Below are 15,651 nucleotides of genomic sequence, written 5' to 3' on the forward strand. Positions count from 1 at the left end.
TGATCTTCAATTTCAAACATTTTCAAACTTTCGTCTTTTCGAGCCATCGCTATTCTGCATATCCGAGTTTTATAGGCTCCAAAAATTCACTTTCGATTTTTCGCTACTCTATATTCTGGTCTATCTATAAAACAATTACTCTCCATTTTGAATTCGAAGATATGAATTTTCGACTTTTTTATGATTTGTTAAAATTGCATTCGAAATGAAAACTATCGTTCAGTTAAAAACGTAATCTGCTAATAAATAGTCGATCAGAAATAAGAATTTCGAATTACTTATTTTTCTCCAATCTGATATTACAACTTTTGAAATTTCGAAATATCGACCGTTCTACAATTCGGTTATTTGACATATTGAACCCTACTATAAGGAGCACCCGGTTAGTGACTGTACTTTCTCGTCGTTTCTCTGTTTTTTATTCGTTTTCGAAATGTCTGTCTGGAGTAAGTGTTTCGAAGGTCGTTCTAAAATCTCTTTTCGAAACTAAACTACTAAAGATAAAAAATCACCGGAGTGGAGTTTTTTGTGCAGAATTTTTCGATCCTCTACGAAATTGATCCCATATAAAAATTTACCTCCAACCATTTTGAGGACGAACGCCCCGCGACACGCGTAAACTTTAACTTCGAGGATTAATGGCTCATAAGAAAAGGAGTCTCGGAGGAAAATGGTACTGGACTTTTAACCTCGGAATTTCGATCCAGAACTCCAGTTTACGTTGTTAACCATTCAATCTCCCCCCTCCCCCCTCCGCCCCCGTTCATCCCCAGGGAGTACGGCAAGAAATATGTGCATATTTATACAGGGGAGATCCAGGCGAAATGGGATTTAAGCTCGCGATTCTTGAATTGTTAGAATTTATAAGCGTTTTTGAAAAACTTTAACAAAACTGACTCGACAACTGGGGTAGCTTTTTTTTCAAATAAACTAGTTCGGTACTGTTTTCAAAATAGGTAAATTTCTTCCGAGCTTTAGTAGAATAAAAAAAAAATGTTAATGTTAAATTTTTTCCAAAGCGTGTGACGTCAGGTCGCGAGTGTTCCCAACGCAGTGCGATATTCATCGATAATGAGGAACTTGTGCTGCCACCCTATTCGAACGAAAAAATATTTTTCATCGCCACGTTTTTAATTCAAGCCTTTTCTATCAACTTGACCGTAAACATTTCCAATATAATGGCAAAATCGTTTTAAAAATAATTAGTCATGGATTTAACGTGTGACGAATAGAATTTTCGTTTGGTATCCCTTTTTGCCTCGGTGTTTCCTACCATGTGAAGTGGAAAAAAGCTTTCCCTGATCACAAGTCATATTTTGTCTCTAAAAGCTCTCTCCTCAGTTCTCTATAGTGCGACTGGTGTGCGCGCAACACTTGAAAGAGCTTTCAAGAAAATTGGTAACATCATTTCTCGGAGACCTCATTAACCATGCCACGATACGCAACGTAACGTTGTCTGACTTCGAACGAAACAATCTCCAAGTACTTTCACTGAATATATTATCGTGTTATATGAAAATATATGGGCGCGTGATATCGTGGAATTTCGGCCTTTATGTTTGGGGCTGAATGATTTTGGTGTCTGCCATTAAGGACGACGCGATCCTCGAGCAGGAGAGTCAAACTATAAATTCGAATTCGTTTCGGACAGAATTAAGGCAATAGAGATTCGAAGAAGCAAACAAAAACATCAATCGATTAGTCAAGTGGAGACTGCACTTTGAAAAAAAAAACGAATAAAGTTTTCGTCAGTTTATAGAAAACGATTTCACATTCTGTAAGGTCCAGTATAATGCCCGCAAGGAATATTCTCGTGAGGGCACGTGCTTAAACTCGAGTGGATCAAAACCCAAGCCCGGCCGTTAAAATACTCGCGTAAGTACGTTGCTTCCGTCTAATTAAGGAGGCTAATGTGGTTTAACGAATCTCAGCGAATCCACAATCCATGAGCTGCTCTCGGTTAGTGATTTCTGACAAATTTTTTTTCTCCTCGAATTTAACGAGCTTGAAATTAATTGTTCGTCCTTAAAAAACTGTATGAAAATTCGAAAAAAAAGTACGACGAATAGCAGATACACTTACAATTATTGCTCGAATTGACTCTAGAAATAAAAATGCTTCCAATTTCAGTTACTTTTTCAGCCCCATAATTTCATAATTTCACGATGAAATTGGATAATTTCATACACCCGAGATGGCTTTTCTCGAGTAGAATATCTAATATTTTACACATATTTGTACGAAGGAATTTACCGCTGTTAGTGCAACTCCGTATATACAAATTTATGTACGTACTACGTAATCGTAGACACTCCCCATAACTATAGCGTTGCGGAAATACTCGTCCACGTCTTTCACACGGCAAATGAGATCCATCCTACGTGTAACACTTTTGATCTCGAGCTTTTGCAGGTATCTCGAGGACTAAGTAAACGTTACAAAGTAGCTTGTGCACGTGGCCTTACCACTCTCTCGGTATATGGACTCGGGGCTGTGTGTGTGCTTATATAAATTCGTACTCGTGTATGTCAATGTACGGGGCATTCTAAACCGATTCGACCTGGGCCTGACCTCTGAGCTGCCTGATTTCGCAATTTTGTTGTGCGGCACTCGGAATTGTACCTTTAGGCCAAATTCGAAAGCTAAAAAGTCATTAAATTTATTTCGATCGTTCGAAACCAAGTGAGTCGAGGTTCTTTTCTGTACTTGGACAGCTTTTCTCGGAAAAAAATTGAAAGGAAGCTCCGGGACAGCCACATGTGATATTGCACTGGAATTGGGGCTCGATCGGAAATTTTTTTTATTTTCTTTTTCGAAACGAGATTTTTTATGACATTGGGAAAGTTCGCTCACTTTATTTGACCCTCGAATTCCTTCGTGTGAGAAACGAAGGGTTCGAACCAACGGGATATTTGTTTGTAAAGTCGTCGGTGAGTAAAATAGCTCGAAAAATAAGTCACAAAATAGTGAGTGCTCCTCGGAGAGACTCCGAACAATGATAAATTGGGGAGAAAATCAGAAGGGTGAAGGTTTAGATCCAAGTCACATCGGTGTTGAAGGCCCCGTATGTATACTGCGGGAGAAGATTCCGAAGAGTTTTCGCTGTGATGCTAAGACTTAGCTTGTACACTTAGTTTGGCAAGGAAGTTTTAGCCCAACTGGGACAGTAACCATTCTCTCGTAATTTATAGTCGTAGTTGTAATTCGAGTTTCAATTTGAGCATCCTTCTCTCTTGCGAGGCTCAGCGGCTTCTTTGGTGTTTCCCATTCACGGTCCATTGTCTCCGCGTCTCTTGTTTCGTCTCTGGTGCGCGAGGGAAAATCTGAGCTGGACTAGTGTAGCGTGTATTCACCATTCATCCGATTCCGTTGAGCTTTATCTCGGTCGGACATCTCTGTGGCTCTCTAGTCCATGAAATTCCAGCTCTGCAACCGGCGGAAAACATTTGTCTTCGTCTACGAATATAACGAAAATTTGAATATCAAATGTTTCGCCTAGTTTCACGCGTGCACGTTTATCGATAAATCCGTTTTGATTTGTCACGCGTCGTTATTAAATCTGCCCTGTTTTCGTAACTATTAAACCCAGCTCCCAACGTTTTTTATGCCAGAAAATATTTCGCTCATAACAAAGAAATATCACATCGAAGTGAGCTGCACGGTTACAGCGAAAAAAGGTGACAGGCGGTAACGGAAACAGACGTAAAATCAATCACAAGCTCGGAAAGATCGCTCCGATTGATCCACCTCCCGGGAATTGGTCGAACCAAGTTCATTTAACTTGGAAAATCGTTTGTAGCCCAGAGGGACCGAGGCAGAGAGGATCGGGACGGAGGAAGGAGCAGTACGGACATGACGCACAACCGGAAGATCGGCCTTGTGTTTTACGTCCCAGAGAAATCAAACTCGACAGAAAAAATGAAAAATAGTAGCGGATAAGGAGAACAGGAAAATGGAAGGTACGTGGAAACGGGGAAGGAAAACGAGGGGAAGTTGGCGGAATCGAGGAAAAACATTACGTACACGTATCACGCATGACAACAAATCGAATATGTGAATCCCCAACGAACGAAAGAAACTGCGTGGAAGGAAAGTCTCTACAATGCATCATCGCTAATTACCGCAAGAGTTCGCAATAACGTTTGAGCTTTGGCTGCGCTGGGAGTCGAGTCACGTGTAGCGCGTATTAATAATTTGACTTCCGGTATGCGAGGGTCCCCCAAATTCCGATGGCGGATGTGCGGCTGCAAATATTTGACGTTCTTCGGCACACACCTATAGGTATTTACAACTTTATTAGGACAGTGCCAGAGGCAATATTGGAATATCCCCGGGTGGGATTCGAGTTATTAGATTAATCGTTCTCCCCGTCTCTCCCGCACGGAATTCTCTGCGACTGTATTAAGCAGCGATCAGGGATGTCCGTGTTGTATCCTACGCAATGCTTATGAGGCGGACGATATTGCGGACGGAAGAGTTTTCGATGTATCGAATAGAAATTTCGCGTCGAGGTCGTCCTAGAGTTCGAGACGTAGAAGAAAAATGGAGTTGGAAGATTATTTTTAACGACGTTAAGCGGGAATGCGCACCGCCCGATTGCACGGAGATAAAATCTCGCTGGGATTTTTTTCTGCCATTTTTTCTTTTCTTTTGCCCGATGCTACTCGTGTGAAACAAAAAACAGGAATACGAACGAGAACGTTAAACATCTGGTTTACCTGATGCGATACGCATCGCACGAGCTTAAGGGTGCTTTTTAAAGAGTTTTTACTAATGGCGTCAGCAAACGCCTTAGTGGCACATTTCGAAGCGGGCTACGAGCCAAACTCTATCTCTTTACCTCTATCCGACATCCTCCGTGCTTATCTGTGTACGTATATGCATTACCGATGTTAAAACGTTCCTTTTTCCGGTACGTTCGACTCCATAATTGTGCCAAAAGGCTGCGGGTGAACGTAGCAAGTTTACGGACATTCGACATTATTTAGTGGAAGCAGAAGCTTATCAATGGGTTCGTGGATGCAAATTATTTGACGAGTTGCTTATCCAATATTTTCGTTGTGTGAGTATTCCCATGACGAAGGATTTTACCTGGTGGATTCGGTGCTTCGAAAAAAAGTCTCGAAAAAACTCATCTTCTCAAATGTCTTCTTTCTTTTTCCAATTTATTTATGATCGCTCGATGCGCAGGCTGCTGGAGATTGAATTTTGAAGGTTTGAAATATTTATGCTAATGGAGTTTCCGATCGAAATGCGCAGGCGGAATTATAAGCTCGAATGCTTCGCAGCATTGTTTCATATCCGAGGAAATCACATTTTGAACAATTTCCAAGTATTCCGGTGGGATATTCATTCACCGGATCGCCTGTTCAGTGGCCCAGCATTAGAGAAATAATAATTCGTCCCTAAAAAAGTAGACACTCTTGCTAATTCATAATTTCAGGCATTTTTGATAATTTCTAATAATAACCATTTCAAAATCTGTATTTTTCGGTTCCTCATGCAACCCCCTCGACTTTCATAATCTCCGACGAGTTTATTATCCCTCTTTTTAATTCTTGGGAAGTAAACGCCTTGCAGTCACGTACTACGGTAATTCACAGAGGCTTTTTAAGCTGCTGCGTTACGGTGGAATTCAGAGGAAAAACTTATCGTATCGCGAGCAGGGCAGCAGCTTGACTACTTAACTGGCCCGTCCCGCTGGCCTTGGCAGGGATTATCAACGAGCCAAGCGACAGTAGATAAAGCATGTCACCGTCAGACGCGCGCGGAGCGATCCGAGCTCTGGAATCCACAATTTTTTTCCAATTAAATAAAAAATAAGGAAAAAATAAGTAATAAGTTCAACTCCACTTTCTAGAGAGTTCGACTGTATGAATAATTTCAACGGTCGACCTACTGATGAGCCAGGCAATAATTTATGCCAGTGACCTCCCGCCGCGACGTCGTTAAATAATAAACTCGATACCACTCCATTGTTACCGGGAACAATCCAGAGTTCAACCTTAATTCACAGTTTTACGATAAATGATCGAGAACCAATTCAACCCTTCGATCAGAACGATCGAATTGCAAATACCACATTCGCCAGCTCAATTCATGGCAGCCATTAAAGTTATGGTATACCATTATACTCGGTTTTCTTGGCAATGACTCCCGCGACGAGTTCACTCCGGCAATGAGCCTCCAAGAGACAGCCGCGGAGTGGCAAAATATAAAATCAAAACATTTACGAGCATGTAAACCGATGAAAATGAGATCAGGATCGTCGTGTTACATCTCACTCAGTACGATTCGAATCTATCTTTATTAAGGCCTAATACTAGGCCTAATACTAGACCTTAATAGGTCTTTTTTGAAAAATACTTTTGCGATGGACACGATTACTAGAGAACCGATCCGATCCATACGAAATTTATACCACTTGTTTATTATAATAATAGCCAGGATCTGGACGAAGGATTTCGTATTGTGTTGGAAAAAAATTGTAACAAAAAAGCGGAAAATTTGGCACCTCGTGAAATGGATTTTTTCGTTGAAACTTTCGACATTTTTTAAATCAAAATTGTTACAAATCCTTCGTCGATATACAAGCTATTATTATAATAAATACATGATATAAATTTCGTGCGGATCGGATTAATAGTTTCTTAGTTATCACGTCCACCGCAACTGATCAAAAACAGGTGTTACTGGAATGCAGCTCGAGTTGCGCCATTTTGAGGAATTTTTTTATGCAGAAAATTGTACAAGTACATGAACATATGTACTAATAAACACCTCGTTCACAGTTTTTCAATAAACACTTATTCTCTTGTCGAAAAAAAATCAAGAAAATCACGTTTTTTCGCCCGCTGCAAGCATGCATAAGGCCTTAAGGGTTCCCCATGACCTTGATCAACGTGTGGAACAAGGCTGAGAAATGAGATCTGATTTGTTTTGCTTCGTAAAAGGAGTTTGATGGAGCGGCGCAGCGACCTGCTCGTGTGGCTCAATTCTTTGTGACCACCAAATATTTTTCTTTCTGGCGGATGGAAGAGGCGGCTCGGATCAAGCGAGGAAGGAGGCTGGTGCAGCCCGCCTAGGACACGAGGCCGGATATCGTTCGTTTTGGCCTCAGGCCAGATCTCGTAGACCGTAAATTACGGTAAGCCCGCGTTTGCGCTACTTCTCTCTTTGCGCTTGGTAAGACGTCGTTTGGTCTCATACATTTCTAATCTTATATATACGGACGCGCCGATGTATCCTTATGGATATACACGTTTGCATGCTGCGTATCTCCATGGGGGTGACACTTTCGAAAAGTTTTGACCTACATACGAAGCTTGCTTTTGTCCAGCATATTTTCTACCGATCTACTTTATCGAAAAGTGCGCTGTCATAAATGTCTTATATTTCTACGTCGCCCCTTTATTTCCGCATATCTATTTATCGATCGATCTTCCTTTTTTTCACTCGTAAGGATGTACGAAACGATGGAACTGCGTTACAGCGCTGATCCCCATTTTTCCCACTCGTACTGCGAGATTCGAAACACACTGGAACAAGATTACACACCGTTTTCTGTGCCCCGTATATAACGCAGACTGTTATATTGAATTCATACGGTTGAATGAATTCTGGAAAACGAAAATATTAAATGTTGTCGCCGGTATTCCACGCGAATGGATTCAATACCTTAAGGTTTTCTTGCCATCGTTTCATACATTGAAATGACGTTTGGACATTTTCGTTCCGTGCATCAACGTCACTTTTACAATATCTCACATCTTTTATCCCCTCACCTTTACTGCAAGCAGGAACAGAATAAAATTCGAAGCATCACTGGGAATATTATGAAGAAGGAACACGACATGCATTATTGGGGATTCCAATTACTTTGAATTTGGCTTTTTATTGTTTCTTTTCTTTAGTTTAATTAATGAGTTCCACGTGGTCTTAAATTTTTCGAAATTCAATTTTTCCAAGTATCTTTATTCCAAGTGACAACGTTGACGTTCACGTTAAGGCTCGTGTAAAAAGAATCATAAAATCCGTCGCAATATTCGTGGCAAAGTGTGCTCGATATTGGTCCATTTTCTCTCAGCTTGAACTTGAAGTCTTTGCCGTTGAAAGATCATATGCAAATACACGAGAGCGATTTGAAGTTCCAAAAGATGACACGAGATTTGCAGAGACTTGGACGAGCCAACTTAGGATTCACTTAAGCCACGTTAATTGTCTGTCGGCCATCGCAGAGGTTGGAGGTCAAGAGGGGATCCTAGTTGGTTTATTGTTACGTGAGGGTTCTCTGTGATTTGTAGCAGTAACACAATATAGATGGGACATCGAGTGAGGGCGTTTTACGAGGAAAGGTTTCGAGTGATTTCAGTGGTGTATAGGCAGACTTGGGTTGACGTAACAATTTCTGCAGGAAGGCGGAGGGAGGGAGCGCGACTAAACAAAAGCTCACCGAGTTTATGTAGTTGATGAGGGATAGTCCACCGTCCCAGGGATGCTCGAGCTCGCAGGATAAATTTGCGGGTCTCAGGGCGTGCGACTGTTCCAGAGTTCGGAGACCAACCGCGAAAACCTGCACGCTGTCGTACATCAGAGCCGGTTCAGCCTGAAATTGTTGAAAAGTCTGAGATCTCTCGCTTAATGAAGACACCCGCAGTTGTTAAACTTCGAGACAGTGTTGTGCGCTGGATTGTCCTCTCCGACGAGGGAACATACTTTCCCGATTTCGCTTGAGACTTCGGAAATTTATGTTCATAAAAACTTTGAGAAGTTAACACAGAATTCTCAACACACAATCGTATAATGAACCTCCAAATTGAAGCCTTCAACAGTTGCATTCACGTCCACGCAATTTTCTCGAATCGTTCAATTTATTTATCAAATATTTCAGGAAATTTCATGACAAACGTTTTTTTAGTTGGAGCTCAGATTATTTTTACATCGATTACCCATAAAAAGATAAACTTCTGCATTTTCCCGGAGCGACCAAGTCAATATTTGATCTCTTGTTTTTCTTCCCGCGTACTTCCAAATGTTCTGGCATGGTCAAACCTGTCAGCGGTTCACAATGCCACCGATGTTTTTCTCCAGCACGCGTGACTCGTGGTTTTCTAATATTTATAAACATGTATAGAAAGCCCAAGATAAAAGACATCGTGGAAGTTTGCTCGGCATGTCAGGCGAATGTGGAACAAAACCTGATGCAGCTTCCAGCCGCGGCTGAGGTATCTGCCCCCCTGGCGAGACTATTGGAGTGACATGTCTTATTTTTGCGGAAGTAGACGCGGAACCGCGATTCTCACGGGGGCGGAGAAACACGAAGGGTACGAAAAAAGAAGAGAAATAAATAGCAGCGGTGCGCGGTGCAGGCCAAGTGAAGCCGGGAGATGCACAAGTGCGATGGAGGGAGGGCAAACGAGATGAGGCTGGGATAGTGGAATAAGAGAACGACACGAATAACAGCGAGCAAAAAGATGGGAGCTCTTGCGGAGAAGCTTATTCTTGTTTCACAATAACGATCTATACATGTGGATGTTTTGGTGTGAATTCGGAACACCGGGAAGATTTCGGTCCATTTTAGAGATTGATAAATGGAAGGTTCGTGAGTAAAAGTAGCGGCATTTGAAATCTTTTCGCGAAAGCTTCCAAGTTTTTGGAGCTGAAGAGCTCCTGCACGTTCAACGATATTCAAATGTATTGTGGAGATTAAATTTATGGTCCAAATTGCCACCAATTACGCTGTACATGCACACCGGTGTAATGCGAGCCGAACAGACCTCCGCTATTTACTCCGCGCGGCGTGCATGGAATATGTTCAGCCCGGAAAACAAATGTAGGGAACGCTCGCATACAGAAGATTTCCGGTCTCGCGGTAGGTTTCTGTGGCAATTATATCGTTGCTGCGATAAATTATTGCACACCCCGAACGAAGTTAAACTGATTACTTTGTTTTTGAATTATTCATTTAGGATGAAGATGACTCTGGAATCAGAAACCCGGGACTGCTGCTTTCATTCTATTTCCATTTGCACAAAAAGCCCTGGCAACTCCCGCGGCATACGAGCGTCCAAACAACAATTGGAGCTGGTAGCGGATTATCCTTTTCATTGCTACATCAGAACTCCAAGTTTTAACTCTACCAAGAGGATTCGTTAATATTATATGGAACGCACGCTTAATTATACGAGTTCAATTCTTTTTATCTACGACTTTTACGAGACGCGCGAGATTTAACGAGTGTGCACAGCAGCTTAACACAGAGTTAGCTTCGAGTGGAGCTCAACTTTCGGAGTCCACACGTAAAAGCACGGTAGGGACTCGAGGCTAATGAAAGCACGTTGACTTACACTAATTTAGAATCTCGTTGATCACATTTTTTACAGCGAGCATCGCGTTTTGAAAGATTTTCCAAAATTCTCGCAATTTTTTGTTACTGTGGATTTTCAAATGTGACGAGAAAAGTTCGCGCGAATCTAGACGCGAGTCAACAATTTCAGTGATTCGAAGAAAACATTTTTTAAGAAGTTCGACTGCGTCATCGTATGTCAGCACGTCACATTGACATTTTTTCCTCGCGTAATTTAGTAAGTAAATATTGGATAAAAAAATTTTTCATGATTGGCTCATTTCTTCGATTTTATTCCTGTGGTTTCATCGACGTCAACGCGGTAGTGTCGTTGTTTATTTTGTTATTAAAAACGATGTTTGACGAAAAGTTGTTTGATAATGCGGAAAGCGGATTCAAAAGTTAGTTTGACTCGTCTAACGGCCTTTGTGAATTTCGACTAAATTTTTGCGCATGTTCGAATCCCACTTCAGGTTGACTCCAAAGGTTAAAAGCATTTCTAATGGATAAATTGTTTTTGCTTCGTGCATAACGGAATTATGGACGAGCAATTAATTTACGTATCGATATTGCTTGGAAAGCGGTTTCGCACAGGGTGAAATTACCCCCGGGGATCTGCAGCGTTGGATAGTAACATGGATGTAAAACATGCTAAATTCCGTGGGAACTTAAGTACACGAAGAAAATCTTAAACAAATTTAAGGAGCACTAGAAACTCTACAAATGTAAATAATTTCATGAATCTTTATACTCAAACATGCAATTGACTTGAAGAATTGGGAATTTTGATTTCTCGGTTTTCCACTTCTGGGTAAGAGTCTTGGAGCACTGTGTCCGCTTTCGTTTTATGTACACAGTTTACACACTCAACAATATTCCACTGAACATTGCAAAGGAACTTTCACTGTCAGATTAAGACGTATTTTAGTCGCCTCTTATCAAGAGAGAGTAGGAAAAAAGTCTTTGTTGAATGACCTTTGAACAGGGGTCACCTACCCAAGATGGGGCAGGCTGAGGCCAACGTTTCCTGAATTGGGAGATCGCCAAAGCTCAGATGCGAATGCATATCTATGGTTTTCAGTGAGAAAAACTAATATTAATGGGCCAATAAATTATCTGACGAGTCGCGCAGGAGAGACTCGAGCCGATAATGCGGCGGAGTTAAGATCGACCAACTTTTGAGACTCAGAATAAAGTGAATCGTCGAAAATCTCTCAAACAGTCATGCAATTTTTACCTACTATATAAATAATAAAAATGTGTCCTGTACAAATATTGTGGAAGTTAATATTTGAGGAAAATTTCATGCGATGTGGCGCATCTGCACGAAACGTCGTCTTATGTGGTCCAGTCTAGAGCATTTACCGTTACTACTTCGTATGTGTACAGTTGAACGTGTTTGGGGAAATCGAGAGCGCGAGAGAACGGCAAACCGAGGATTTTAGCCCGAAAATCCGTTCAACTTTGTGCCGATGGCGAGGGAATTGTTTTGTCGACGACAAAGCACACATGCAGGTCTACATATATTCAACGACGTCTCGGAGAGGAAAACTTTGCCTTGGGTTATGTGCACAGACAACATCGATGTAAGTATGCAATTCGGCTCTCGAAGATCAGAGAGGAATTATTGATTCGGAGCAGACAGATCAAGTGGGACACAGACGTTTTACTGTGTTCTGATTTGAGAAATTCTGGAAGCGAATTTTCCTTGTCTGCCGAAGGAAAATGTAGGAAATTTGTAATTTAATAAATTATGTTCGCGATCGGGTGCCAGCGTCTGTCGAGATTCCTCACATCAAATAATTCTACACGTTCAAACTAATCTGGGCTCTTCGATTTTTTACGAATTATTAATTTTTAATTTTTCTCGAATCCAAAATGTTTAATGATTTTTTAAATCATCTAGTTTTTGATTTACCAGAAAGCTGAAGTGTTGAAATGATCGGAATCTCCTAATGATAGTAAAGTGTTTTAATATCGAAATGGTTATCGCATTATTATGATAAATGTCGTTTTTTCTTTTCACTACAAAAACTTTAATGCAATTGAAATTGAATTCTCGTTGCAATTCATCTGTATAATTAATATAAAAACTGTGCTCGATCTCGAGCCAATATAAATGAACGATTAAATTAGGATCAAACAAAAGCCGAGGTAGCTTATATCGACTGTCAACAATGCGGTAATATAATAGGCTCACCCATAATGAGGCGACAATGAAATGCTTTTGCGTAACGAGTTTATTACGTCGGAGGGATTCACTCTACTCGCTATTTCATTAAATATCATTTAATGAGAGTACATTTTCTATGAGCCCCACCGACATGTGCTGTCTGTTTTGTGTGATAACTTTGCATGAGCTTTGCTCAGAGTTGCAAGAGATTCTGCGAATAATATCACGAAAATTTATGTTTTGAATCGATAAAAATTGTCTATTGAACAAAATTTTTTTTAGTTTGATAAAAACACGATGAATCCAGGGATTTTTCAGGTTAATAAACTCATCACTGAGTCGAATCCCATCAACAACAGTTAACTCGAGGAAATTCACGCGAATCCAATGGAAATCGAAAATTCTAACTTTAAGAGTTAAAATTTGGAAATGTGCCAGAAATTTATGCATCCGTTCCCGGAATTATTATAGGATCTACCGTCTAGTCGTCGAGAAAACAATTGACGAAAATCACATTTTTGTGATTTTCACGCTCTTGTGGCAGGCACACTTCCTGTTCGACGATTTGGATTTAATGAAATAGAATCCTCCCAACTTTAAAGAGCCAAAACCGAGAATAAGAAAATAGAATGGTTTTAGATATCAATGATGACTCGAGAAAGCCTTGTTACCGGTGAAAATGACTTGGGAATAGAAAAAGAAAAACCCTCATTTGAGGTTAACGAGTAATAACGACACACAAATGGTGGAAGGTTTGAAATGAGCCGGCTGATTGGAAATATAGATATGCATACGCATATGAATAGAAAATGGCTGTTGTCGCATTTTCTTTGACGATTTAATGAGATCATGGCCACTATTTAAAAATCTGCAGAAAAATCTAATTTTTTTACACAGCATAGAAAAATGTTCGAAAATGACGGTAAAAAAAATTGAGGGGAGGTTACCGAACATTTAAGCAAGAAAATAAGTATTAAAAATTGGATATCGTAGTGGCAGTAAATGGATCGTGATTTTTCAATTAAATTTAAGGGATCGTAAATGCTGGAAAAAAAAAATTAAATCATATACGTATTCGTTGAACATTTATCTTGTTAATGGCGTTATAAAAATATCAGGTCACCGAAACTTTAAAAATGAAATCATAAATTAACTACGATTATCGCTCACGATGAATCGTTGAATACTAGGTTCGGTACGACATCGGCAACACCGCTCTATCAGCTGTTTATATATATGTATATCGACGTATATCGTGTTTAGTTGTGACGTGTTTGCATTAGTGTATCGGTACTGTACAGGCGTGTATACTTTCTCGGTATAATTAATAGAAAAATGTTTTTTGTTCATATTTAAACAAATATTGTGATAACAAAAATATTTGTAATCACAAATAATGACGTAATCTCAAATTCAAATAAATTGTTGGTTATGTGTATCAAGTCATATGTGAGTGACAAGCCATCAGTTTACCGTTGGCAAGGTAGATATATCTCTCCACCAACAACAAAGTTGCCAAATCAAAAAGTTAACTAGTCAAATTTTTACTAATAATGATATTTTTTTTATATAATTGATAATTACAACGGACTAATTGATTAGTTATGTTAATTTTTAAATCTATAAATTTTGAGAGAACATAATAGCACCAATCCCTTATCATGACAAAAAATTCAGTTGTTCAACGCTCGTGTGGTGGGCATGATCTCATTAACTACGGAAGTATTTTAACCGCTATCATAATATTAAAAATGTATCAATCTCGACAAATAAGTTACACGTAATTTTAATAATTGCGAGGATAAATTTTAATCGTTTCTTTGATCATGAAAAGAGGAAAAAAGTTGAGTTGCTTTTTTGAATCACAAGTAACACATGATTTTCCTTAAAAACTGATATTTTTTATAAATCCTTTTAAATGGCTATCATTCGTTTACGTATATACGATTGAGCCATAAAATCATATTCGAGAGTTGGAGAATATGGAACCTGATGAATAAATAGTAATTTTACTGAAGCCAACTTTTCGCCAGACCTTTTATTCGGAATGGAAAATTTTGTTGCAAATATGCTCTGTGTTTGCTGAAAAAGTACAAAGTCAGAATAACATCAGGAAATTTTGGAGTTGAGGTAAAATAAACATTGCTGCGTCACGGATGGATACAAACACGCTCGCCTGCTCAAGGTAATAGAATTGGTATATATTCACCCGGGTTTACTCACTTGACCGGAAGTTCTCGTGAGTGAGTTTACGGAACACAACGCAGCCCTGGTGCACACAGCCGAGGGATGTAGTGAGAGTTCGTAGAGTGCGCAGATCCATCCGTAAATGGACTGTTATTATTTCTAGTTCAAAGCTTGGACGTACGGATAAATATTATACCTCAGCTCGGCTGTGTGAGAATAAAGAGAGAAGAAAGGCGACGAAGACGAGCGAGAAGACTTTGGCGAAGCAGAGGAGATAAGGGACAGCCAAACGGGGCCGGAAAATTGGGGAAAACTAATTTCCAACTGTTTGATTACACTCACTTTTTGCATTCTCGAGATACGAGAGTCAAACTTTTCACTTGTTTATTTTGTTGAAAAAAATGTGGGTTGATTCGAACAAAAGTCGAGGCTGGACAGACGCGAAGAGACTTTATGTGCATAGATGTGGATCTGGAAATAAAGGGGAAGATTATTGTTGGGAAAACCCTGGAAAAAATAGATCGTCGGGTCGTGAAAGTTTTTCGAATCGTTTATTTTCAACAAATATGCATACAGCATCATTGTTGATTGTGATTATAAGGAAAGTGTTCGCTACACGAGGCACGTGTAGCCAAAGTTTCGGTTCCGTTGGTTTAAGCACGCGAAATTTTCACCGAACGACGCTACGAAAGTTTGTCGTGGGCATTTCGTAGCGGCACGCGCCTCGAGGCTTCCTGGCTGTTCTCTTCGCTCCTACAATAGTGAGAGGAAGTAGCGCACTTACTCGCCAGTTCACGATGAATCCGTTACAATTTGTATTCCCAAGGAACTCAGGCAAATTTCCTCAAAGTCTCGTCCGTGCAAGTGAAATGAAATTTTGATAGATAAAAATTACAATCGCGTTTCGCGAAAGTCTGTTAAAAAAGCTTACAATAAGGAGTGAACT

The 15,651-nt window shown here is 40.0% G+C and overlaps 1 protein-coding gene across 5 annotated transcripts in view; it reads right to left on the reverse strand.

Annotated features, from left to right (window-relative positions):
- LOC122409531 (glutamate receptor ionotropic, kainate 2-like) overlaps positions 1-15,651 on the reverse strand; it is a 102,838-nt gene that overhangs the window by 21,155 nt on the left and 66,032 nt on the right. For all 5 annotated transcript variants that reach the window (XR_006260719.1, XM_043417166.1, XM_043417165.1 and 2 more), the window contains one exon: positions 8,453-8,605. Coding sequence is in view for 4 of the 5 variants with exons in the window: in XM_043417166.1 (XP_043273101.1) it covers positions 8,453-8,605 (153 nt within the window). In the remaining variant the exon portion in view is untranslated. The remainder of the gene's footprint in view (positions 1-8,452; positions 8,606-15,651) is intronic.

This window comes from Venturia canescens, chromosome 4 (genome assembly GCF_019457755.1).
Source record: "Venturia canescens isolate UGA chromosome 4, ASM1945775v1, whole genome shotgun sequence".
In the NCBI taxonomy this organism is placed as follows: Eukaryota; Metazoa; Arthropoda; class Insecta; order Hymenoptera; family Ichneumonidae; genus Venturia; species Venturia canescens.